This window comes from Pleuronectes platessa, chromosome 12, assembly GCF_947347685.1.
Source record: "Pleuronectes platessa chromosome 12, fPlePla1.1, whole genome shotgun sequence".
Lineage (NCBI taxonomy): Eukaryota > Metazoa > Chordata > Actinopteri > Pleuronectiformes > Pleuronectidae > Pleuronectes > Pleuronectes platessa.
Genome location: NC_070637.1, coordinates 19,539,909 through 19,564,603, shown reverse-complemented (window position 1 = coordinate 19,564,603; position 24,695 = coordinate 19,539,909). Strand labels below are relative to the sequence as shown.

The 24,695-nt window shown below is 45.8% G+C and overlaps 2 protein-coding genes across 2 annotated transcripts in view; one reads left to right on the top strand and one right to left on the bottom strand.

Moving 5' to 3' along the window:
- Window positions 1-4,462: 4,462 nt before the first annotated feature.
- LOC128453731 (phytanoyl-CoA hydroxylase-interacting protein-like) lies at window positions 4,463-21,584 on the top strand. The gene is made up of 5 exons (XM_053436793.1): window positions 4,463-4,757; window positions 14,584-14,780; window positions 15,902-16,076; window positions 17,551-17,668; window positions 18,883-21,584. Exons 1-5 carry the CDS (start codon window positions 4,652-4,654, stop codon window positions 19,424-19,426), a joined length of 1,140 nt encoding a protein of 379 aa, XP_053292768.1. The 5' UTR covers window positions 4,463-4,651; the 3' UTR covers window positions 19,427-21,584.
- Window positions 19,966-24,695, bottom strand: part of LOC128453730 (protein FAM13A) — an 18,429-nt gene continuing 13,699 nt past the window's right edge. Inside the window, exons 13-21 of the mRNA XM_053436792.1 lie at window positions 24,419-24,668; window positions 24,018-24,150; window positions 23,472-23,553; window positions 23,026-23,249; window positions 22,726-22,809; window positions 22,476-22,580; window positions 21,913-22,127; window positions 21,646-21,747; window positions 19,966-21,174 (exon numbers count right to left, since the gene is read on the bottom strand). Coding sequence (XP_053292767.1) covers window positions 21,048-21,174; window positions 21,646-21,747; window positions 21,913-22,127; window positions 22,476-22,580; window positions 22,726-22,809; window positions 23,026-23,249; window positions 23,472-23,553; window positions 24,018-24,150; window positions 24,419-24,668 — 1,322 coding nt within the window. The 3' untranslated portion in view covers window positions 19,966-21,047. The remainder of the gene's footprint in view (window positions 21,175-21,645; window positions 21,748-21,912; window positions 22,128-22,475; window positions 22,581-22,725; window positions 22,810-23,025; window positions 23,250-23,471; window positions 23,554-24,017; window positions 24,151-24,418; window positions 24,669-24,695) is intronic.

Genomic DNA, 24,695 nt, shown 5'->3' with positions numbered 1-24,695 from the left:
TCCTGGCGCCCTCACCTCTTGAAGACCAGCAGAGTCCTCGCTGGGCGTCACATATTGTTCCCATGGGCAGCTTGTCTCTGCAGGAAAGGTGTAACATCGAGCTGCGACTTGCTGCCTCACAGTACCTGGCTCGTGTCCAGTGCACAATATGCTCCCAGTGGCTGATCCGTCTGGCTCATTGTGTCTGTCTACCTCCTTTCTGCCTTTCTCGTGCAAAATGACTCAAATCTCACAGAGAACCACACAGTTCCCACTGTTTGATTACCAGCAGCTCTTAGTGGATTCTCACTTCACTTTTCAGTGTGTGTGTGTGTGTATTGCTTTCATTTATTCCCTCCGACAAAGAGGATCAGCCTTTGGTGTGTTTGTCGGCCGGTTTGTTCATTTTCAGCAGGATTATGCAAAGAAACGACTGAACTGATTTCCCTCAAAACTAAATGGAAGGACGGGACGCAGGCCAGAAGAGAACTCATTACAATTTGGCTCCAGGGATTTTATTTTCACTTTATTTAACATAGTGAAAGACAGATTTTAATTAATGGAGCCTGGTGACATTTGGTGCAGCTTGATTTAATTTAAAGGGGACAGTTGGGCCGTGGTGAAGGTTTGCACTCTACTACTACTACTGAGAATCTAGTTTCTCTTTTAGCTAAAAGTAGAGAACATTTTAAGCCAACTTATTTTAGAAATAGCAGTTTTCTTGGGAGGGTAAAATTATGATTCTTTGTTTCTGAACACAATTAGTTCATATTTTTGAAAATACACTTATTCACAGTGTTGCCATGAGATGGACGAGAGGATTGATGCCACTCTTACACTAAAGATGAAGCTAGAGGCAGCAGCACCTTAGCTCAGCTTAGTGTAAAGACCAAAAACAATGGGATATACCAAACCTTGCTCTGTCCACATGGGCATCAAAACCCAGCATAATTTAAAACTCAGTAATATTCTGTTTGCTAAGGTAAGGCATTAGAATGTTATGAATATTATTAGTTATTAGAGTTATAAAGGCCTCCTCTCCTATTTCTTAGTCAAGCCTCCTATTGAAACTCCAGGATGTTCTGGTTCCAGCCAGTTCTAGCTAAATTGATATTGATGAATATCGACTTCAACAAAGCAAATAAAGGTATTTCCCCAAATATCTCACTGTTCCTTTAAGCTACATTATATTAAATCAACTGAATAAATTAATAAATGAACCCATTTAAATATGTGGGTTTTGTTCTTGAATGTTACTTTAACACTCATCTTTTACCGTGACAACAAGGGGGGCAGTGAAGGCGTTCCATTCATGAAAACCTCAGATAAACAGACACACACACACACACACACAACCGTTATCAGACTGCAGCCACGCTTAAGGCAGAGCTCATGTGGAAAATCAATGACGCACTTAATTTGCTTCCCTTAGATAAATGTGGTTCCGGTACACACACACACACACACACACACACACACACACAAACAAACTGAACCCTGCAGACCATGGTATTGTGTTCTGCTCATTTAAAATGTTGTGACCTGTGCTCCATATACTGCCTTGGATGAGAAGTGATGTGTGGTGACCGCAGGGTGTGTGTGTGGGGGGGGGGAATGTGGTTGTGTGACAGCCAGAGGAACATGAAGAAAGTGATGAGTAAACATAGTGAGATAGATATTTAGCGATGGATCACTTCTTTGTCCTCCTCCTTCTGTTATTCTGAAATTTGGCCAGTTTGGTCCTATACTGTCACTGCAGCTCTTTTCCTGCGAGTTCTCCATCTGTCACTGTTTTCATGCGGCCTGAGCAAATGCGAGTGGACTGCCAATACAGGGCATACTGTGACGTGGTATACACACACACACAGACACACACTGACACAGCAGAGTCAGGTGCACCTCAGAGACCAGGATTTACAGAGGAGGGAATGTGGGGGAAAGTGATGGAGAGAAAAGGAGACAAGAAGGTTGAATCTGAAGAGGGAAAGAAAGGTAGAGGAAGTAAGGAGGAGGAGGGGGGAGGGAGGATATCAATGAAGGGGGGGAGGGGAAGGCCTTTGGCTGGGTGTGCTTTCCCCTCGTCCTCCTGCAGCTCCACTGGAAACACTGACGCTAACGCAGGGCGACTCTGGCTGGAGGGGATGGAGAGAGGGATGGCAAGGAGGACAGATTGGAGATATAGGATGAGAAGGAGCCCACGAGAGTCGGTCAGCCACATCCTCCTCCTCCTACTCCTCCTCTTCTTCCTCCTCTTCCTTTCCAGTAGCAGATAAGCACATCAGGCGGAGCTGGGAAATGGACAGGGGGAGGGCCACAAAGAGAAATAGATGATGGTGTACATAACAATGAGCTGTTTCTTATTTGGTGCGGCTACTTCAGGCCACTAGATGAGCTCTGGTTCTTCTTGTTTATGTTTGTGACCACTAGACCTTGGAGGAGCAGAGTCAGGGTCAGACGTGTGTATATATACTGTAAACATAAAGCTGCATGAGACTTCCCTGCACTAGGGATGCATAACAGAACCTAGATCAGTTGATCCTGACTCCAGCAGCGTCCTCTCCTCACACACAGGCGATGTGCACGCTGACCTTCACTTTTAATCAGTTGTGTTTCCCCGGCAGGACATTTGAGCCGGATGCATCGTCGCCCTCATGAAACCCGAGCGTGGAATAAAGTCGGGCCTTCTAGTGGTGCATGCGTCTGATACCGAATCTGAATGCCACAGTGATTATGAGCTTACTCTGAGTTTAATTCGCCTGCCCCCCCCCCATAACCTCATCCACTAATCCTGGGTGGTGCATGAAAACGCTCGGCCACTATATTCCTGGTTTGGTGCATGATTGAGATTCTGTCGTGTTTTCCTCCTCATATTCAGAAGTGATGAAGATGATGATGCTGTGTCATCCGATGAGTTAAGGTGGCTTCCCTCCTATGATTCAGAGCAGACTGGTGCAGCAACCCCCCCCCCCCCCCAGACGTTTTGAACAGCATGACTCAGGGGCCCCACGGGCGCAGCTGCAGAATCCGTTGTCCACTGAATAGATAAACAGTGTGTCGCCTCTCCTCAGGGCTCCTTGTATGACACACAGAGACAAAAACTGATGGTAAGTGACACCGCCTCAGTCCGATGTTCCCCTGTGAAGAATGGAGAGAGGAGACAACACTGGTTTGGGAGAATGAAAATGAAAATGTATTCATGATGATCAGGTTTTCACTTCGGCACGTGTGCTGGGCGCAGGCAGTTAAGAGCCGCCCGCAGCCTTCATTGTGCATTTAACCACAGTTTACCCACGCACTTGACCTTTCATGCTCCGGCAGTGCAGCCTCTGTGGACCACTGATAACAGGAGGTGTAGTGAGCTAGGGTCTATAGGGAGATAACACACACACTCCACCTTGTACTTCTGTCTTAGTGAGGACATTCATTGGCAGAATGCATTCCTAGCCCCAAACCCTGATCTGAACCATCTCAACATGTCTAACCCTAAATTTAAATCCTAACCCCGACCCTAATTCTAACCCTTAATACAAACTAACCCTAATTCTAACCCTAACCCTAAAAGTCATTCGAACCTTAACCCTAACTACATCCAAACCCTGAATCTAATTCTAACCCTACTCTAACCCCTAACCCTAAACTACACCTAATTCTAACACTAACACTAACCTAAATTTGAACCCTAATTCTAACGTGAACCTTAACCTTAATCTAACTTTAACCTTAACCTTAACACAACCTGAACTTGATTTACGTTACGTTTGTCTCCATAAGGAAGATAAGTCCTGAGCGCCCCCTCCCCCCTCACACACACACACACACACACACACACACACACACGGTCCCCCGACATGTTTTGCATTTTTATTATGTGCCATTATGTCCACAGCGCACACATGATCCTTTATGAGTCATAGACGCAGAGGTGCTCATTCATTATGGGGAGCAATATGTCCCAGTCATCCCACTGCTCATTACTGGGCGCTCCTCCTGCACCTGAGACCTCCAGCTCACCATATAAGGACACGTGAGCCCCTCATCGGCCTGTCGTTGAAAGGGAGTGCATGTGCGCGCGGATCTGGATGGAGACCTGAACCGGAGAGGGGGGGCGGGGGCAGGGGACACATGGATAATCTGGTTACATAAGAAGCCATTGAATTTGCAGAACGTCACTGCCGCGCTAATCCACTGAACTATTCATGTTCAACTGTCCCGCGGCGCACACTTGTGGCTCCGAAGGCACCAGACAATGCGCCGCGTGCACGACGGAGAGCGCGTGGAATAAGAAAAACGCACGAGACGACGACGAGTGTCTCGGAGGCTTTTAAGTGGAAACGTGTCTCTGCGGGAGCTGCGGTGCTCCACGTCGCAAAGAGCCGAACCTGCAGCGCGCGGCTTGTGCTGTCTCGCGCCCGTGACGATTCCGCTGACGCGCCAGTAGCCGCACCACCCAGGAGACAGAGAGCTGAGCTGCTGTGCGCGCGGAGCGAGTGGAAGAACGCGTCTCTCTCTCTCTCTCTCTCTCTCGCTCTCCCCCTCTCTCTCGCTCTCTTCCTCTTTCCTTCCTCCGTGCGTAAAGGACCGAAGCTGTTCTCCTGCAAGTCCCGTGGACGACACTCAACGAGCCGCAGCATTTCCCCCCCAGTGACAGCATCATCCAGGCACCGCTGCAGAGATGGAGGTACCAGCCTTGGCGCACAACATCACCAGTCCGTTGAGTCCCTGCGAGGGGATGATCAAGGACCTGAGCCTGGACGCCATACAGTTGTGCGAGCGAGATGGTGAGTAGGTTTGCCTTTCACATTACAACCTGCATTAAAGGCGCACAGATAGGGTTCCTCTTTGGCTGTAGACGCATCCTGTTCCCGTGTTGTGTGTTCTAAGGGGATACGAGGGGCCGCTCGCTCCGCCGGTTCCTCTGCTGAGTGGATGGATGGATGGTGCGCTTGTGCGTGTTTGGAATAGCTGAGCGTCTTTTCTGTTGCAGTCGGTCTTTTGTGCATTAATCTCTGCCAGAAATCGAAACGTGCATTCCTGCAAGCTGAACATGCACGCACGAGGGAACAGGGTTAAGTGATGGGAGACTTGATTTCAGCACCACAGACATGGACAGAGGCCGGCGGACACCCCGCCTATGACCGCTGCTCCTGGGCTTCTCTTCTCAGGCACCAGCCTCAATTCATGGATGTGCATCTAAAGCATGACACAAACAATCATCTTTATAATCATCTATCCCATTATCAACTGGTAATAACTCCCACTAGGTTTAGGTTTTTGATGCATTGAGTCGTTCACCCTCATCTGTGCTGGATAAAAGTTTTCTTTTCTGTATAAATCATAAAATATAGTCTTGATATCAAATTGATCGCTGCTAAGAATGCATGTATAAGCCACTTATATCATATCAAAGTATAAAATCGGGTTTTTAAATGAGCAGGTTTAACACTGATGCTACTATAATGGTGAGGAGGGGGGAAAAAGCAAGTCATCATCAGGAGAGAATGAGACGCTCAAACATGGCTGCACCCACATGTGTGTGTGTGTGTGTGTGTGTGTGCACAGGCGGTGGAGCCCTACACACCCATCACAGCAATTACAACCCATTGATTGCACATCTGAGACTAATGGTCACAGCGATTCCGCCCTTTTAATTAAGCGTGTCGATTAATGCACATGCATGGCATTGAAATGAGACGGCACCTTTTCGGGGCTGATGGGATTTTAATGAGTTTTTCCAGATTTTCTGGATCTGTATTTGGATTGGTCGGTCAGGTGGCGCCTGGAGTCAATGGTGTGTCACCGCCGAGCCTTCAAATGACCCCTGGCTTCTTATCACTCTGCCGTCATTGTATCACTCATGCTTCATTCTCTCATCTGCCGGAGCTGCTCCTCACAGTGGAATACAGCAGGATGCAGTTTATATCCTCTTAGTGCTTCGCTGGCCTGATCCTAAAGCTGTAATTTTAATAATGGTGTACAGAGGCATGGGCTGGACTTCTCTCTAATGGATCCCTGTGCCGGTGTTGTGCTTCCTGTGCTGCGGCTCAGGAGCTTTTATGATGAAGCCGTGTTGGTCTTTGCAGCAAAGCAGCCACTTTCCTGTTCGTCAAGTAGAGTGTCAGGAGTAAACAGTGCCTCTGTTTCAATAAGACCCCGACATATTGTCTGTTTGTGGAGCAACTCAGTCACAATGTCTAGATTCTGTGCAGACGAACTATCAGTGGTAGTATGATAGTAAAGCTGAGTAGGTTCTGAAAATGCCCGTCAATAGAATATGGACCTAATTCTCTCAACCAAAGACCTCAGGAGAATTACTAATGTCTAGTATCGACGTCTCTTCGCCGTGTGCATCATATCTTCTAACTGGAAAAAGAAAGCTTGATCACCTGAACCCAGTACTTGCAGCTTCCTGTGAAATTCAGGATGGATTTTAAGTTTTAAATGGCCTGGCACCATTTTATTCAGTTTCACCTTCCTGCTCCATCCTGAGCACTGGGGTCGACCCACCTGATGTTTCTAGGCTCAAGGAACTGAGGTGGTTAATCTCTGCAGCAGTTTATCAGAACCACTGTCACCATAGAAACATTCATCTCATTGCATTCAATGACAGTGGAGTTTGACGCCTCGATTTCATCTGCCATTGTGCAACATTATAATTCTCAGATATCCATGGTCTTAAACATTCTGTTGCTTTTGTATCTTCAATTTATTTATTGGACTTTATATTTAAATTTTTATTTCTATATTCTAAGCCTGTCCAGCACTTTTATTCCAATTGACTTGAGTTGAATTGAGTTGATCACCAAGGTTTGGTTTCAACGTAATCCAGTAGTGTCTTCACTCAGTCAACAGTAACTGAAGTTCCTCGTGTTTAATTCTGGTTTGAAATTGTTTGTTTTATATTAGTGTTTCCTGTTATTTCCCTAAAATTTAATATTGCACCAGTTCATTTAGAACAACTTTAAGAACTGAAAAGTTTCCACCTGCCCAACACACCCAGTGTAGCAGACCGCCCACTTCCAGTTTTCCCAGAAACAGACTATCCGATCAATACACCCCAAAATGTTCTGACCATATTCATTTCAGTTAGCTGTCTAAATTTATCTCCCCATATCCATTAATATTTAATTGAGAGGCAGGAGAGGCTTACGTGCCTTGTGCTGACACAGCAAATGGAAAATAGATGCAGCTCCAGTAATCTGTGGGAAAGAGCTTTCTCTCCCTCACACACACACACACACACACACACACACACCGAGGACTGTTTGAGAATTTCAATGCACAAAAGGTTGGATACAAGTTGTTTCTGTGTGTGAGCCCTGTTCCAGGGGATGTCACAGCCTTAATGGTTCGGTTTAGCAGCGGGGACGTGACATGAATAAGCAAGAGCTTGGGAATGTTTTTCTTTGAGTGAATCTAAAACAGAATCTGCACTTATGAAAGAGACTTCTCTCCTGCATGTGTGCGGAGAGCCGGGGACACAGAGGTTCCATAATGTTGTGCTGGACAGAAATTTGTCCCCAAGCTCCGAACGGCTGTGACTGAAGGGACCGCCTGTTTGATTCTATATCCCCAGTTACTGTGTATTTACAGGGGATAATGAAATACATGCTACATGTCTCCGAAGACCTTCCGCTGTGGCCGTTGACATAATTCGGTTGGCATGATGGATGACTGCCATTTATGAATCCAAGTACTCTGTCTGCACTCTGTGAAATCTCTCCGAGCGAAAACACTGCAGCTCCAGCTGTGTCCCCCTCAATCTGACACTGTGTGTCCGTGATAGAGAGGTGGTTGTTCTTCTCTTGCCACTTTTCAAAAACAATGTTGCATGAAAATTAGTTTTGCAAGATTAGCTCAGCAGTGGGAGAAATATGTTTTTCTATTTCATTGCATAAAATTTGCTGCTTCTCAGACATAAGTTGATATTTTCTTTTTAACTATGAAATGTTGGTGTGAGTCCAACGCAATCATAACTGAAACATCTCAACTGTAGTGAATATATCATATCCACACTATCCATCTTTTTCCAATGAGTAAGATTGATGACAATCTTATCTGTGCGGGCTAACCAGCAGATGTCAGCCTGGTTACGTGCTTGGCCAGGATGGTAAACATCATAGACTGTGTATAAAGATGGATGACACATCTCTGCTTCCTCACGATGGGGTCCGCCATCTTGGGCAGTTGAATATTTTCGACCAATTCCCAGTCAGCCAATCCAACGCTTCATCGATGTGATAAGAAACTACCTGAAATGACAGAAACCATCTTTTATGAAAAATGTTGTGAATCTGTACTTTTTAGTTTGGTCCATGTCCCATCTGCTAACATGGAGGAGGTGGGGTTTACGGCCTACACTGGAACCAGCCACCAGATCAAGAGGATTTGATAAACACTATATGCTGAGGATTAGTGGATCATCCAGACTCAAAGTGCTCGATCCTGTTGAACGGAGCTCAGTCAGTTTGTGGTGGTGCAACAGGCGGCCGGCCCGGTGACACACTGCACCGGCTGAGTAAGCTGGCATTTCAGTTTGGCCAGTGCTCAGTGGGAGCAGTTGTTTGCCATGACTGTGCTGGCGACAGGCTCAGTTAATGCACTGCCACTTATGATTCACTTTACTGAATTAAATGGTGAAGAATGTTATTTGTAATTGATGTGCTGTGGAAATCTGCTTCAAACAATTTCTGTGAGATATTTTCCCTTTTGGCGCGAACGCTTCAAACATTGATAAACTTCTCCTTATGATTGGGCGTGTTATTTTTCATGCATGTTTTAAATATTGTTGTTCTGTTTTATAACATTTTAAATAAATAGCAGTAGTTTTACTCTTTCCTCTCTCGTCGAGGCTTCAGGACCGAGGGTGTCGCACCTGAACCAATGTTAATCCCTTTGAGGCAAACTGGGATTAGTAAATATGGGAAATAGAAATTTGATTTGAGACACTAATGCTAATTTAAAATCCTTCTATACAGAATTTATGTGGATTTTTACTGCAGCTGCTTTTAAATTCAAATTCTATGCAAATGAGAAATGATGACTCATTCTGGGTTCGGACAAATTCTGACCTTCTATTAAAATGAACGTATAAGAATTCTGAACCAATGAGCACGTTTTGTGTTATTTATTTGTCGTCGCTTGCTATACAGGAGGTTGTCGGTTTTGTAAAAAGCTGGAACTCCACATTGTTGACCCTGATGAACCGGGCTTTGTTTATCTCACTCGGAGAGAAAGATGCTTCCCCGTTGGCAGCTCCTCTCGCTCCCAGCGTGGTCTCTGTCCCTGTCCCTGTCCCTGTCCCTGTCTCTGTCCCTGTCTCTGTCTCTGTCTCTGTCTCTGTCCCTGTCCCTGTCTCTGTCTCTGTCTCTGTCTCTGTCCCTGTCTCTGTCCCTGTCTCTGTCTCTGTCTCTGTCCCTGTCCCTGTCTCTGTCTCTGTCTCTGTCCCTGTCTCTGTCCCTGTCCCTGTCCCTGTCCCTGTCCCTGTCCCTGTCTCTGTCCCTGTCCCTGTCCCTGTCTCTGTCTCTGTCTCTGTCCCTGTCCCTGTCCCTGTCCCTGTCCCTGTCTCTGTCTCTGTCCCTGTCCCTGTCTCTGTCCCTGTCTCTGTCTCTGTCCCTGTCCCTGTCCCTGTCCCTGTCCCTGTCTCTGTCTCTGTCCCTGTCTCTGTATCTGTCCCTGTCCCTGTCCCTGTCCCTGTCCCTGTCTCTGTCTCTGTCCCTGTCTCTGTCTCTGTCCCTGTCCCTGTCCCTGTCCCTGTCTCTGTCTCTGTCTCTGTCCCTGTCTCTGTCTCTGTCCCTGTCCCTGTCTCTGTCCCTGTCTCTGTCTCTGTCTCTGTCTGTCTCTGCGTTCAGAGGAACAAAGGCCTGATTTTCAAAAGACCTGTGAGCACCAGCACTCAGTCCCTGTCTGCTGCTCCCCTCGTGTCTACTCCTCAATTTTAGACGTGAAACTACTGCAACTTACATGTAGGAGGCTCATCCGTCTGAAATGAGTGGCCACTTATGTGCAGTCAGAGACGGTCTGTCTCTTTTCCACGTCCTACACCCTCCTACACTTTATAAATGGATTCTTCCACATTAACTTGAAGCCTTTCTCTTGGACATGGTGGCGACTTTTAAAAACAATATAAAATAGCCTGATGTTAATGCGTCTGTATCTTTTAAAACGCTTCTCTAGTCGTGTTGACCAAGATCAGCTAAAATTGAAGAACCACTCAGAGAGCCTTACAGTTGTTGCCTCTTGCTGCAGCCCTTTCTCTCTCACACATCACTCACACACTGCTGCCACAGCTCCCAGGGGCTGTGACACTCGGGGAGACTGGGATCGAACCGTAGACCTTATGATTAGTGGACGACTCGCTCTACCTCCTGAACCTCACCTGCTGATAAACAAGGTAGAAGAACACAGTGATAAATGGGGGATGGGTTTTTAATTGTTGTGTACTGTCTGTGTTTCAACATGAGACTATCTGTGAATACTCCCCTGGGAGCTGGAGGTAGCGATGAAGGGATGGACGTGGTGTTGCTCCAACAGACTTGATAATGTGACGGTGGTACAGTGGACGTTGCACAGCTCTACTGGACATTTCATATGTTAGTACTGATGCCCTGTTGTTAAGGTTTGAGGACAGAGGATGTCACATCATGTCGTGATTTGTGAATATGGGTTTTACAAATAAAGTTTCTTAGGGTTTTTTGGAGCTGATCTGTGGCTTGTATTTCTTTGCACCTCTGTTCAAGGCTGATTGGATATTGTTGTTATTTAGTGAAAATATGAAAAGTAAGAAAAGGAGGTATGAATCTCAGTGTGAGAAAACGTCTCACACTGTTCACCTCAGCTGTTCCGCTGAGTACATTTGGCCTGAAAGGGAATCGAATCTCTCACCAGCTCGATCGAGTAACTCCCAGCATGAGGCCAGGTGTGACTGGAACCAGCCCCACCACAGAGAGCCATTAGGACCAACCTATGCACGTTAACCAGATTGGTATTGATCCTGGTGCGTCTGCTGCTGTTCCACACTCTGGCGTTTGGCTGCACGCTGAGTGAAAGGGCAGCAGGCAGCGTTTGATGGGGTTTGTCAGAATCCACAGAGAACACTTTCCATCTTGTGAAATGTGATGCTTTCAGCAGCACCAGTGCAGATATTTACTGCGTCCTCCATTTTGTTTCTCTGCTCGAGCATGTGCGCTGCTCTGGTGTATCAAGTTGAATGCTCTGCTACGTTCTGTTGATCTCTCCCCCCCCCCCACCCCTCCACACCCCCCCACCCTGTACATGTGTGCACAGCATGAGTAATCTGCACAGCAAGGGGCTTACAAGCGGACTCATTTTGCTTGATCATGATTAGACGGCACTCCCCCCACCCCCCCCCCCCTGCCTCGTGCATTGTAAGAGTTTAATACATTAACAGAAGAACATCAGTGTAGAGGAGCCTCCACGGTGAAGTTAGGACACAACACAAATGAATATTGGCTGCAGCAGCAAACCAAGTGCAAGAGCAGATCTGTAAGAGCGATGCTGTCTACACTGCTGGTATAATGATGTGAAGCTGAGAGGTTGAGGTTTCCCATGTGAGACTGTAAAAGGTTCTGCTCTTCACCGTAATGACCTTGGCTCTCACTCCTCCATCTTTCCTCCTGAGTCCCAGAGGAGTCGGTGCCGAGCTAAACCGCTGGATCTCAGTAAGCCGGTGTGTTTACCTACATTCATATTCACAAGCTGCATTTTGTTTAATACATTTGATGATGAATTTGTTTGCATAATAGTATACTGCCGAATTACATTCTCCATCCGTTATATATACTGATTACTCTGCAAGGGTTGCTGGGGCCAATCCCAGCTGACAGTGGGCAAGAGGCGGGGTACACCCAGCACATCACTGGGCCGACATGTAGCCTAATTAAATATACAAATATAATACGTGTGTTTGTTAATGAAATTCATGATTTTATATTGTTTTCATCTCAGAGGAATAAGAGTGAACAGATTTTCTGTTCTTCTCTCCGCCCAGTAAACTGAAGGCGGTCCAGATCCTGTTTTCCCCGATAGCCTCATTTCCAGCCTGACTGAGCGGCCTCTGGAGTGTTGTGTGGGCAATATCTGATTGGGTTAGAAGAGCCTCGCTGCGTCGGTGCAGTGCCTCCGTGTGCAGGTTAATTAAGAGAGCATTAGAGTAAACAGGAGCTAAATCAGCAGTGTGGAGTCTGAAGGAGCTGCGCGGTTAAAAAACCTGCAGGAGGTCGGATTGAAGGGAAACATCGGTGTTGGTGTTGAACCTCATTCAGTATCAACACAGCGACTGGGTCAGCAGGAGCATCGCTGCTGATTGGTTCATGTTTACAGGAACAAACAGGTCACACTGTATAAAAATTAATTTAACGAGAGTAAACTCAACTTCAAGGTGAACTTTGTTTCAGCTTTCAAATTTAAATTGTTTAAGTTGTTTGTCCTTCATTCTTTAAAATGTGATACTCTATTCTATAATCTGCTCTTTTAGGTGTAGTCATTTTTTTTCATCGTGTCTAAACTTAAGTGTCTTTTGGATTTTCCCTCTTTTCCCTGAAGCAGACGTTAGAGATGTCTTTCTCTAGTTTTTGGTAGAGGTCATCAGCAGAAGGTCTCGGGTGGGGGGGGGGACATTAATTCGGTGAGATCACCGTCTGCTCTGCGTCGCGCTGACTCACTGAAGCAGTTTCTAACAGAGTTCTGCTGAGTCATGTCCCACGTTGACCCTCTCAGTCTGAACCGAACTCTATCAGCTTAGTGGGGTTTAGAACGACGAGATGTGGATCAGCAGCAGGACGAGGTGTTTCCATAAAAACAGGACGGAGTGCTCACATGATTTCTGATTAAATAAAATAATCTCATGCTTAAAACACCGGCTTTCTCTGGTCTGAAGATTTATATAATTTCTGTCTGGTAAAGTCATCTTTAAACTCTAAATCCCTGCATGTATTTAGTTTTCATCGGGGGGGATCGGTATCTTCCAGGCACTTAACCAAAGAGGGTTTCTCTCTTGGTTAAAGATGATTATTTGCAGTAATCAGCTATAGTCCTGATTAGGAACTAGTGATTAGGACAAAAGTAAGTAGGGGGTCTGGTCTGGTCTGGGGGTGGAGACCCTACTTTTGTCTATTGTGGTATTTTAAGTCGTAAGTCGTGATCAAGAAAAGAGCCAAACCAGAATTAAATTGTTAGATGTTCACTGGTCGTAGGAGTCACTTCCTGTTTTGTCCGTTTTCCTAAAATGAATCCATCTACAAACGCTCTCATGGATGTGTTGAGGCGAGACAGAGGAAACCTCACAGCCCAATTACAGGATCACTCTTTTATCTGGCCCTCTCTCAGCTGATGAGCGGAGATGGATGTTCCATGCTCGGCTGCTTCTTCCTTTGTTTGGTCCCCGCGGACTTTCAGTGGAGTTGTGCATTTTTTTGCATTCTTGTTTTTTACTCACTCTCGTGTTCAGACCCCTGAGCGTGCACAGGAAACGCATTGTTGCGGTGCCAAGTGGGCGTGTCCCAGCGTGACGCAATGTCTATATTCATCCTGAAACTACAAAGCTCTCATTCAACCGTTGACATTTGCTGTGGCCTCTGTGTGCACTTGGGATTGTTCTCCTATGTTCCATGTTGTGTTACTTGCGGGGACCTGATTAATTGGTGTTGTGCGTTTCTGACCAGGCTGAAGAGTGACGTGACAAAATACTATGAAATTCTTAATTTTCTACCTTTATGCAAATTCAACTTTCTGAGCTTTCACCAGTATTTTAAACGTTAAAGTTTCAGGCTCTTGAACAACAGGAGATTCCAGATTCAAGAACTTTACTGTCATTGTGCACGAACGACCAAATTACGAAAGCTTCATTCTCAAAACAAATTGTTGTACAGATTGACAAAGAAAAATACACAAATATGTAGGAGCTCATTAGAAATGACTCTATATTCAGAGAGGAGATTCATTCAGCAGCGTTTGAAATATTTAATGCAGCGTATTTTCTGAGCAGCAGATAGGTGTGTGTGTGTGTGTGTGTGTGTGTGTGTGTGATGAGGGACTGATGTGTTTCCATGGCAACTCTCTGGGCTGGGCGGATGGTGGATACACTACGAGAGCCGTTTCCTGAGAGACCGTAGTGGTATGGATCGTTTATGTGCAATACTGAGGACTGAATAAAAGCACGGTGATACAGTGGTTAACCTCGCAGCAGGAAGGTTGCTGGTTCAAATCCCAGTTCAGTGAAGAACCTTTCTTTGTGATGCTTTGTCCTCATCTGGGTTTTCTCTGGGTATTCTGGCTCTTTCTCCCAGAGTCCAGTGACTGTAAATAAACAGTACAGGTGTGAGGGTGAGTGTGAATTGTTGTTAGTCTCTGTTGATGGCCGGTCCAGAGTGACCCCCCCCCCCCCTCGTCGAATGTCAGCTGGGATTGGCTCAGAGGACGATAATGGATGAATAAAAGCTCGGCATAGATACAGAATTTTGAAGTCTGCACAATCACTGACGTCTTATAACACTGAAGTCATTATGAGCAAAGTATTTCAGGCTTAACTCGCACGATTAAGATCATTATTATCTGAAACGTCAACATTGATTGTTGTTACCTTCACAGGGAGTAAATCCCAGGACGGCAGCATCTCGGAGAACGAGGAGCTTCCTGTTCCCCAGAACATCAAGATCAGCAACATCACCTGCGACTCCTTCAAGATCTGCTGGGACATGGAGCCGCGCAGCAAGGAGCGCATCACGCACTACTTCATCGACCTGAACAAGAAGGAGAACAAGAACTCAAACAAGTTCAAGCACAAGGTAACGGTTGAATCAGCCCGTCTCACTGCAGAGGGGTGACTCATCAAAGGGTCTGGAGTGGAAGTGTCGCTCGGGGGAGTCTGTTGCGCTTTGCAAAGAGAAGGAAGTTTGTCGAGGATAAGAGGATTTGGAAAAATGTGATTCAGTGTTTGAGAAAAATGAAAAATCACAATGAGCGTGCAGAGCACAAAGAAGAGAGATGTGAGTTTAAGTATTTTACCAAACTATAAAAACATGAAACATTTTTCCCAGTGATCATTCAGCTCTGAAAAAAGTATTTCATCTCTTTATTTGTATGTCCATGAGCTCTGTGGCCAAAATAACAATTCTAACTCAAATTTCACATTCTGACAAAAATCGCAAGAATCACTTGACAGTGTAATGTGTTACAAATATGTATTTTTTGTGTAAGTGATGCATTTATAAGCAATATAAACTATACAATGCCACTAAATGGTCCTAACCTTTCTGAAACATTCTGAATTTTGATTAAGTTTGATGTTTGAAACCTGAAATGTCTGTTTGAGGCTCGGACACAGGTAACCAGGTCAGATAACCTTTCTTTAGGCAAGGAGACACTTTGCACGGTGGCTTTTGTTCCCAGTGTGCCAGTGGTCTGAGCTCCAATGGGCGAATATCATACACACAGTCTCTCTCTCTCGCTCTGCCTGAGAGTAATTGCTTTAGGGGCAGCAGGAGGAGGAAGAAGAGGAGGAGGAGGAAGAAGAGGAGGAAGACTGCAGCTTCTTACAGACTCCTTTTAACATTCCCCCTCCTCTAATCCTGCAGTCACTTCCTGTCTGTTGTGTAGTTAAGGGTCCAAATACTGTATTTCGATTTTGTCTGTGACCAATAGTGTCTGTGCAGCGATGGTTGTGACTCTGTTGCTAGGCAGAGGCTCCTGGTCCAATCACTGACCTGCTCACACCCTCAGAGACTTGTGGAGGTTAAATAAAGTAAAAACTGTTGTACACACATAAATAAAACTACAGTCCAGCACTTATATATATGAAGTGTTTACGAGCAGACGTCTGCCAATACCTGCATGTGGCTGAAAGACGGCCATAAAAGGAGAAGTTCCTCCTGACTCTCCGACTGCCTTCCTCCCTCCCTCCCCGCAGGATGTTCCGACCAAGCTGGTGGCCAAGGCCGTGCCCCTGCCCATGACGGTTCGGGGCCACTGGTTCCTCAGCCCACGGACCGAGTACACCGTGGCCGTCCAGACCGCCTCCAAACAGACCGACGGGGACTACGCCGTCTCCGAGTGGAGTGAGATCATCGAGTTCTGCACCGGCGGTGAGAAACACACAGGTCACGGGCGACGTCACACATGGTCAACAGTGACCAACTCAACCAAAAAGGGACAGAGAGGGAGGAGACAATGGAGGGAAGGACACAGCACAGTGCATATCCAAGGGAGGCTAATTTAAATTGAGTGCAGGCAAAGATGGATGGAGAGGTGGAGGGGGGTGGGTTGGGGGGGGGGGGGGGGGGGGGGGGGGTGAGGAAAGAGAGGGATTAAAGGAAGGAGGGGAGCCGTGCTGTATATCTTCTGATGCAGGGGTCACAGGGTTCAACATCGCAGGCTGGAGGCTTAGCGTGGGGGGAGGAGGAGAGAGATGATGGCGTGGAGACTGGCGAGCGGAGTAATCAGAGATGGTGAGGAGGCTAAAACATACAACACGTAATCACATGTAACCCCCCCCCCTCCCCCCCCCCCCTATTTACTAATGTGCTCATGCAAACATGGTCCCAGTGACATGTTTATGTCTCGAGTTTACATTAAACTGAAGTATTAATCAAGCAGAGAATTTGTCCTGAAGTGTCAGGAAGCATCAGGTCCCCTCAGGACTGCCAGGATTCAATCAGTCAAACTTTATTTATACCTTTCAAGCTAATCAAACGGAATCCAAAACACTTTGGGGTTACATATTTAACTTTATCTTTATCTTTATTTATCTTAAGAGTTCTTTCTTTGGGTCATGTGCCACAAAATGTCAGAGAAATGGGTTGTGTAGTTTTTGTGTAATCTAACAAATAAATGCCCATGAAAACAAATCCTCCTTCTCTCAGTAGAGATTCAAGTTCGAGAATACGGAAAGAAATAATAATGTGTCGAAAAATAAAGTTTGTGTTTGTGTGTGTGTCCGGTGTGTGTGTGTGTTTGTGTCTGTGTGGGTGTGTGTGTGTGTGTGTCATACGAGGAGATGATGAAGGAAAATACTTAAAGATGATGCAGAGACTTTCCCTTACTATAACTAACAGGCTCAAGGTCTAACAAATGTTTTGACAGCTTTAAAGCTGAGTAATCTTTCTACAACAAGCTGATATTACAGTAATAAAATATGAAATTAAACAGTATGTCTTTTTTTCCTTTTCCTCAAAACGAGAGAGCAGAGAATCTTCTCTTTTCACTCAAATCGTCCTCAGTGGTGTGTTCGAGTTCCCCTGGTGAAATTGGGATGACTGCATCATTCAGATTTTTTATACATATGCTTTGGATCATCTCCACACCGAGTTGGCAGAGCTGTGTTTCGGTGGTGGTGAGGGGAAGTAGATCATACTATAAGACTGATTGAGAAGGTTCCTGGTCTAAAATGCTGAGTCACTTCAGCCTCTGAATAACTATGGAGACGTGAGGGAGGGAAGAGCGTCAGGATCCCTGAGCTCATATCCAGAATTCACATGAAAATAATTGGATTTCCTATAATGATGTTTGTCCATTTCCTATCACTAATTCCATTAATGAGCTTGTCTGTGTTTTTTTCAGATTATTCCACGGTGCATCTAAACCAGCTGCTGGAGAAGGCCGAGGCCATCGCCGGCCGGATGCTGCGTCTCTCCGTCTTCTACAGGAACCAGAACAAAGAATACTTTGACCATGCCAGGTAAAAGGCAAATAAAGAGCACGTAGCTTTAGGTTGATGCATTGGACTCCAGATTAAGCTGAGGATTGACCTCTAGAGTGCAGCCTGATGATTAGATCCATAAATCCACATGTGTACCTCAATCTACTGAAGCAGTGACTTCCTCTGCACACGCACACTGTACAGATGAATACAACAGAGAACAAAGCAGAGGAGCCTTGTGTAACTCTGTCAGACAACAGCAGACAGTTGCTCGGAGATGCGGGTGAAAGAATAGAGACAGAACAAATCAAACTTGTGGCAGCAAAAGTATTTTATGTAGGAGGAGAATATGACAGACAGAGAGGGAGAATATCCCTGGAGCTTCTGCTGCCTCAGTAGAGTGTGTCTTCTGTCCCTTCCCCTTTCGTCCTCCTCTTGTTGTCTCTTGGTTCTAATGGCTCCTCTCCATCCTCTCTGTCTCTGCACTGGAGCCTGTGAGCACTCTTTTGTTGGAGCTCTTAAAACATGACGTCATCTGCTCAGGCTTCATCCCCTTGTGCTGAGTCGCAGCCGCCACTGTGTGCGTTCTGTCAAACTGCACCACCGTGTGGCGAACAACAGCACGGACCCGATGGGGCCTCCGATCGTTTGACCCGAACTGGGAAGCTGTGTAATTCTATAATGCCCACAACAAAGCATCAATTATGAATATAATGAAAACCTCTGGAGTGATATCATATAATTATGATTCATAGCTGGAGCTTCGGAGATTAGATTTGCTCTACGGGGGGCGGGGGGGGGGGGGGGGGGGGGGGCAGCTGCCACAATAGTGTTCATTGCCTTGAGTGTTGGTTTGTTAAATTGCAGTCTGGAAGCAGCTTTTTGTTTTCTGGCAGTTTGTGAGAATGATAAAGAAAAGTGTTGTCGTGTTTTTATCAGTGACAGTGAATCTTTTCTCCCGAGGACGAACTGGATGTTAATGTGATGACAGCTCGAGAAATGCTGAAAGTACAAGAGAGAGTTCCCCCCCCCCCCTTGTCATGCGCTGTCTCGACACTGTTCATAATACTTTAATGAAAGTAAAGTGGTGCCATTGCTTTCTGGCAATTCAAAAATCACTTTATTTGGTTTAGGAGGGGAGAACTTCATTAAAAGATGAGCAGTGTTTGTTACTGATCGGCCCCCGAGGGAAGCTGATGAATTGTTTTCTGTTTGCTCACGACACATTTCGTTCTCTCCTCTCCGAACTCCAGGGACGAGCAGGAGAACCGCATGCTGCCGTCGGTGAAGGACGACAGCGGCAGCCACGGCTCGCCCATCAGTGGGAAGCTGGAGGGCCTTTTCTTCAGCTGCAACACAGAGTTCAACACCGGCAAACCGCCGCAGGACTCCCCGTACGGCCGCCACCGCTTCGAGGTCCAGGCCGACAATCTCTTCAACCCAGACACCAACCTGTACTTTGGGGATTTCTACTGCATGTACACGGCCTACCACTTCGTTATTCTGGTCCTGGCGCCGAAGGGCTCCAAGGGCGACGACTTCTGCAAGCAGCGCCTCCCTTTGCTCGACATGGCCAACAACCCTTTCCTCACCTGCAAGCGGGTGGAGGAGGGCGAGGGCGGCCTGCTGTTTCATCACGCCCAGGACGTCATCCTGGAGGTCATCTACACGGAGCCCGTGGACCTGGCGTCGGGCACGGTGGCCGAGATCAGCGGGTACCAGCAGATGAGCATGTCCACGGTAAACGCCAAGAAGGACCCGAGCTGCAAGACCTGCAACATCAGTGTGGGGCGCTAAGCTGGTGCACTGAGGAGAGCAAGGGAAGGACTCGGGGGTGACCGGCCTCCACACACACACACACACACAGGAAGTCCACGTGAACTGATGAAGCAGAGCAACTCATGCATGAAGCAGCAGATTTAGTAGACTCCCAGACATGCACACCGACATCTCTCTGACACCGCTCTGTACTTTGAAGGAACTCACACTTTAAAACCTGCACCATTGACTCCTCCTCTTTAGAGGGGTCGCCCTTACATGTTGAAAACATACATCAGATCAAACGTGAAGATGTCCACACAAGGGACCACCAGCTGACACACCACCACGGACTCATCCATCCATCCTGCAAGTCATCTCTGGCGTACTGACCAAACCCTCTAACTCTACTAAAAACATGGGCTGCTTCCATTTTTAATTTTTAATTTTGTTCATGACCTTTGCCTTGTTGTTATTGACATGCTGACGATTGTGGGCGAGCATTTTGTTGTTTCTAGTTTTCCCTCTTTCTAGAAATGTTTTGTTCTTTTTCCACAGTCGAGAAAATCTGACTCGTCTTCTTTTTTTTTTTTACCTCCTACTACTAGTGGCATGAAATGGTACTACAACATTCTAAGGCCGCAGCATCAACGGTCATCTTTCTTTAAACCAAAGGTGTTGAAAACCAGACATGAAACTTCTGTGGAATCTAATGAAACAACCAACAAATAAATGTGTTCTCATGTGAACTTCTCATGAAGAAGCAGCAAAGCATGATGCAGTTCTGAAAGCTGACCTCTAACTTAGCAACCGTTCTGTAACACTCGCTCTTCTTTTACTGTAGTCAGTGCAAAGAAAGTAGAACCATGAACTGTGTTTAGCAGAATAAATGTGAAAAAATATTTATTTTTTATTGATATTCATATATATATATATATTGTATATATATAGAAAATTATATAAACCAGAAGTGCACAATGTCACACACTCTGATCATTGTCAACAACAGCATTTATGGGGAATTAATTAAACAAAGGCAAAAAATGGGGGGGAAGACAAATTCGACAGCAGTAAAACTTGCACCACATTGTCAAAGGTTCACCATCATTTACATGGTCACGATTTAGATTCACTATAAAATTCAGAATGCATTTCATAGCACAACGCAGGACACAAACAAACTGACATGCACAGCCACGACAGGATTGTCTCACTGATTGCATTTAAACATTCGCCTTTTGTTTTACAAAGAAAGGACTTAAAAAAAAAATGCAGTCTCCACATGAACTATGGACACAGTTGTCCAAAAATAGAACTTTGGCAAGAAAAAAAAAAAGGCAAAGTGCGATAGCTATATACGTACGGTCATCTTAAAATAACTAATATGTAACTAACATCAAGTAGTTACAGCACTTCATCTTTGATACAGACTAATGCTACATGAGATACACGTGCTACATCGGGTTTGTAGCGAGACGTGTCACGACATGATAAAGGACTCAGTCAGATTCTCTCCATCTTCCATCAGCGCTCTCCTCATGTAAAGTGCGTCCACATAATGAGCATGGCATAGAAAAAAAACAGAACAGACCAGGCCCACCAGCTTCTCAGATCTGATCCAGTCCTGTTAAGTTACATTAAAGTCCCACTGTGAGTCAACTCAAATGACCTTGGCTGAGTCCTGTTGTTTACTGAGCAGGGCCTCCAGTAGGCGGAGCTTCGCTTTGAGGTTCTTATACTGGCAGTACTCCTCCGCCATCTGTCCTCGGTCCTCCTTCTGACAAGCCCTGTTCCAAACACACGGAGGGGAGACGATGCAAAAACAAAAGGCAAAACTTATTTTGTAGTTTCTTAACAACCTGCAGCAGCTTCCATAACTGGTTGATAGTCCCTATGTTGCCTTATTCAGATTGCTATGTACAGTGTGTATTGTAATCAAGATCTGACCGTATTTTGCTTTGGACGACTAACATGTACAAAGGATGTGAACAGTCCAGAGCAAGCGTCTTCTCTCTCTTCGTCTCTTTCCTGAGCTCTCTGTGCTGTGTTAACGTTAAGTGAGCATCACACTAACGTCCTACCACTGCGACGTTATTTCTTTTGTGGATGTTTTTTTTTTTCTTTGTTTTTCACGCGGCGATGTTGAAAACCAAATGTTCCAAGTTTATTAAAAGATCAAAATAAAATTCAAAAGCCACGTAGTTTGGATGGAGCTGTGTGTGTGTGTTTGTGTGTTATTTGTTGTGTTGAGCTTTTACCTGCCGGTCTGCGTGTAGAAGTGGTTTTCAAACTCTCGGAGGGTTTTGTGAAGCCTCCGCTTCTCTGATCGAGCGACTCTGAGGTGATCCAGCAATTCTGATCTAAACAAACAGAGAAATAAACAATTTATTATCATCTATTAAACCGTTTTTTACAATTAAGGATGCGGTGGTGCATTTAATTCAAATATGACAGGTTCATTTGAGTTGGAAAATGAACTGTAAATCCCACTGAAGAGCTGTTAGAGGTACATGCAGAATCCATACCTGGAAGCTTCGTGTAATGTAGCCAGGGTGATGATCTGCGGCTGGAGACTCCTGGTCTCCTCCAGCGGGGACACCAGAGGCGTCTCGGACATCTCCAACGAAGGCAGCTGCAGCAGCTCGTCTGAGGAAGCACACCTGGGAGATTTAAGCCAATCTGGCTGCTGCCTGGGGCTGCGCTGTTTGGGGTGACCTTCATCAGAGTCCTCCTCTTCCTCCTTTGTGCACACAGAACACAGGGGGGTTAATTTTATTCTCACACATATACAGCGGTGTTAACAGTGCTCTGTGGTCTTGAGGAAAATATCTGAAAATGTTGAGTGACATTTAATCCCCATAAATATTAGTTTAATAATCATCTGTCCATTGTTTCATAGAAGTTTAATGTAGCTCTTATATCAGGCCAGGAGGTGGCAGTAGAGTGACTCTGCCCTGGCCCTCAGAGGCCCAGCTCAGTTTTATCCTCATGGCTGAAAACCAGCAGGGTTGTGTACTTGTCAAGATGGTGTCCCTGTCTACAAGAGCACTATCCCTTATTCCAAATTCAGTATCAGATGGATACTCACTATGGTCGTGATGACGGTCGAGGCCGCAGAAAAAAGCAGAAGCTGCTTGAGAAGACGGTATCGGTCGTAGAAAGGTTTCATGAGCGTCCGCTCCTGCTTTGTAGTCTGACGACACAAAGACACAAACAGAAAAAACTTTGTTATTGGTGATACTATACAAACACAAAGAAAGATAAATCTGTCAGCAGGGAGAGAAGACAGTCAAACTACTGAGGTAAGAAATAGGAGATAAAACCCAGTTTGTTCTTACCGGTCGTCCGTGCAGACTCTCAAAGTAGAGCAAACACTTCTGCATGCTAGTTTTCTCCATGGTCATCTGGTAATGAGTCATCTCCTGCACAAGTAGGCACAGGGAACATTGTGAACAGACCATCAATCAGTAAGACTGTTTCAAAGATGATTGTGAGGCTCTGTTTTGATGTGTTATATTGCAAGAGATGAGGCAAATCTGATTTCCATTCGTCCAGGGTCAGTAACTCACAGTTTCTCTCTATCTCCGGTCAATTAGAACAACAAACCCGTGTAACAACAGGACATTTCATTTACCAACCTTAATGTGGTCGGGCAGGCGAAGCTCCCTCCGTCTCTCCTTCAGTCGGTTGGTTATCATGTTGACGGTTTCCTCCACGTTTGGCTTTGTGTTGCCGTTGTTGTTGAGCTGCTGCAGCTCCGTCCCTGTCTGTGCTGCCTCGCCCTGGTCTGTGTTGGTCCTGCGTGCTTTGAAACGTCCCCGTCCTCTCAGCCCGGCTTCCTCTGTTTGTCTCAGCTTTAGCTCTGAAGGGAAAAACCAGAGTTTAGAAAAAGAAAGGACATCTAAAATGTGGAGGTGTGAACAAAATTAATTTAGCATGTTAACAACTGCAACTAGATTTCATCAAGTTACTGGTATGATACATGTATTTGACATTGTTTTATTAGCACTTTTACAAACTCTCAGTCTGGAATACCGATGCAGTCATTAGGAATGGACTGTGTATTTATGGTTATGTAACTGACCTTTAAGCTGCTTGCGAGTCTTAATGAGCTCCTTCATTAGTCTGGCCATCTCTGGATCTGCGGTTTTGTCATTATGAGCAGGCTGGAAAAAGAAAATCATAACAAAATCTCATCATGAAAAGTACAGTGGCTGTTTTGAGATCAGCTTTCTTTAGTAAGTCCCTTGTTCTGGGTCTGCTCGGCTGTCATAGCAGTCGACGGCCTGTGTGCCGCAGCAGTTTATCAACCAGTTGACTGAAGATGACTTGTGTAACAAACAGTAATTTTGTCCATGGACCAGCAGAGGGAGTAATTCACTGTAGTATGCATGACGTGTTGGAGGAAAGCAGCAGAAGCATCTGTTTAAAACCTAAACATCACCATCACCATATGTCAGACATGGGATTAAAAAAACAAGATAAATTAAATGCTACATGGCTCTGAGAGTGCTGGTTATGTGTTTGGAAAAGAAACCATAGTTTTGAATTCTAAAGGAAATAACTTCCAATCCAATCATGACTCAAGAGAATAAAACCGTCCCAGCAGCTCTGCTTTCTCCCTCCTCACCTTATAGTGCCTCTCCTGTTCGAAACGCTCCTCAAAATGCCTGATCCTCCTCCTCAGGGTGTGGATGTGTCTGTTGAGCACAGAGACGGTCACAGAGCCCTCGTCTGGCTCTGGGTGGATGCTGCAGCGAGCCCTGAGGACAGGAAAGGACACATCAGCCCATTTGCATTCTTCACGTCCTGCGTATTTAAGCCTTATTATGAAATCAGGACTTTCTAAAAAACACATCAGAGTAACTAATTTCCTCCCAAAGTAGCAAATCCTCGAATGTGTCACCTCATTAACACCATGATTATTTACAAACCACATCCAACCATGTATCAAGAACCTAAAAACTGAGACTATCCAAGCTGTGAACCACTACTCCTGAATATAGCAGGTGAGGATAATGATCTTCTTACATGTGTATGTGTTGTGAACTCGGTGGAGAAGGGGCCGTCTCCGGGTCTAAGTTGTAACGCAGGCTGTGGCTGAGGTTGGGGCAGCGCGGCGAGGGAACGGGGCCGTCGGCCGTCGTGAAACAGGACAGGAGCGGGCTGGTGTTGGGCCATGTTGTGCTCGACAGGGTATCGTCCCCTGACATGTCCTCAGAAAGAGTAGCAGTGGAGGGGACGGGACTGGACTCCGATGAAAGAGGGGAAGGTGTCTCTACTGTAAGAGAGAGAGAGAGAGAGAGAG

Coding starts and splice junctions, on each gene's coding strand:
- LOC128453731 (XM_053436793.1), top strand. CDS start 4,652: ATGGAGGTACCAGCCTTGGCGCACAACATCACCAGTCCGTTGAGTCCC. Junction 16,077..17,550: donor CATCGAGTTCTGCACCGGCG/GTGAGAAACACA, acceptor TGTTTTTTTCAG/ATTATTCCACGGTGCATCTA. Junction 17,669..18,882: donor GAATACTTTGACCATGCCAG/GTAAAAGGCAAA, acceptor TCCGAACTCCAG/GGACGAGCAGGAGAACCGCA.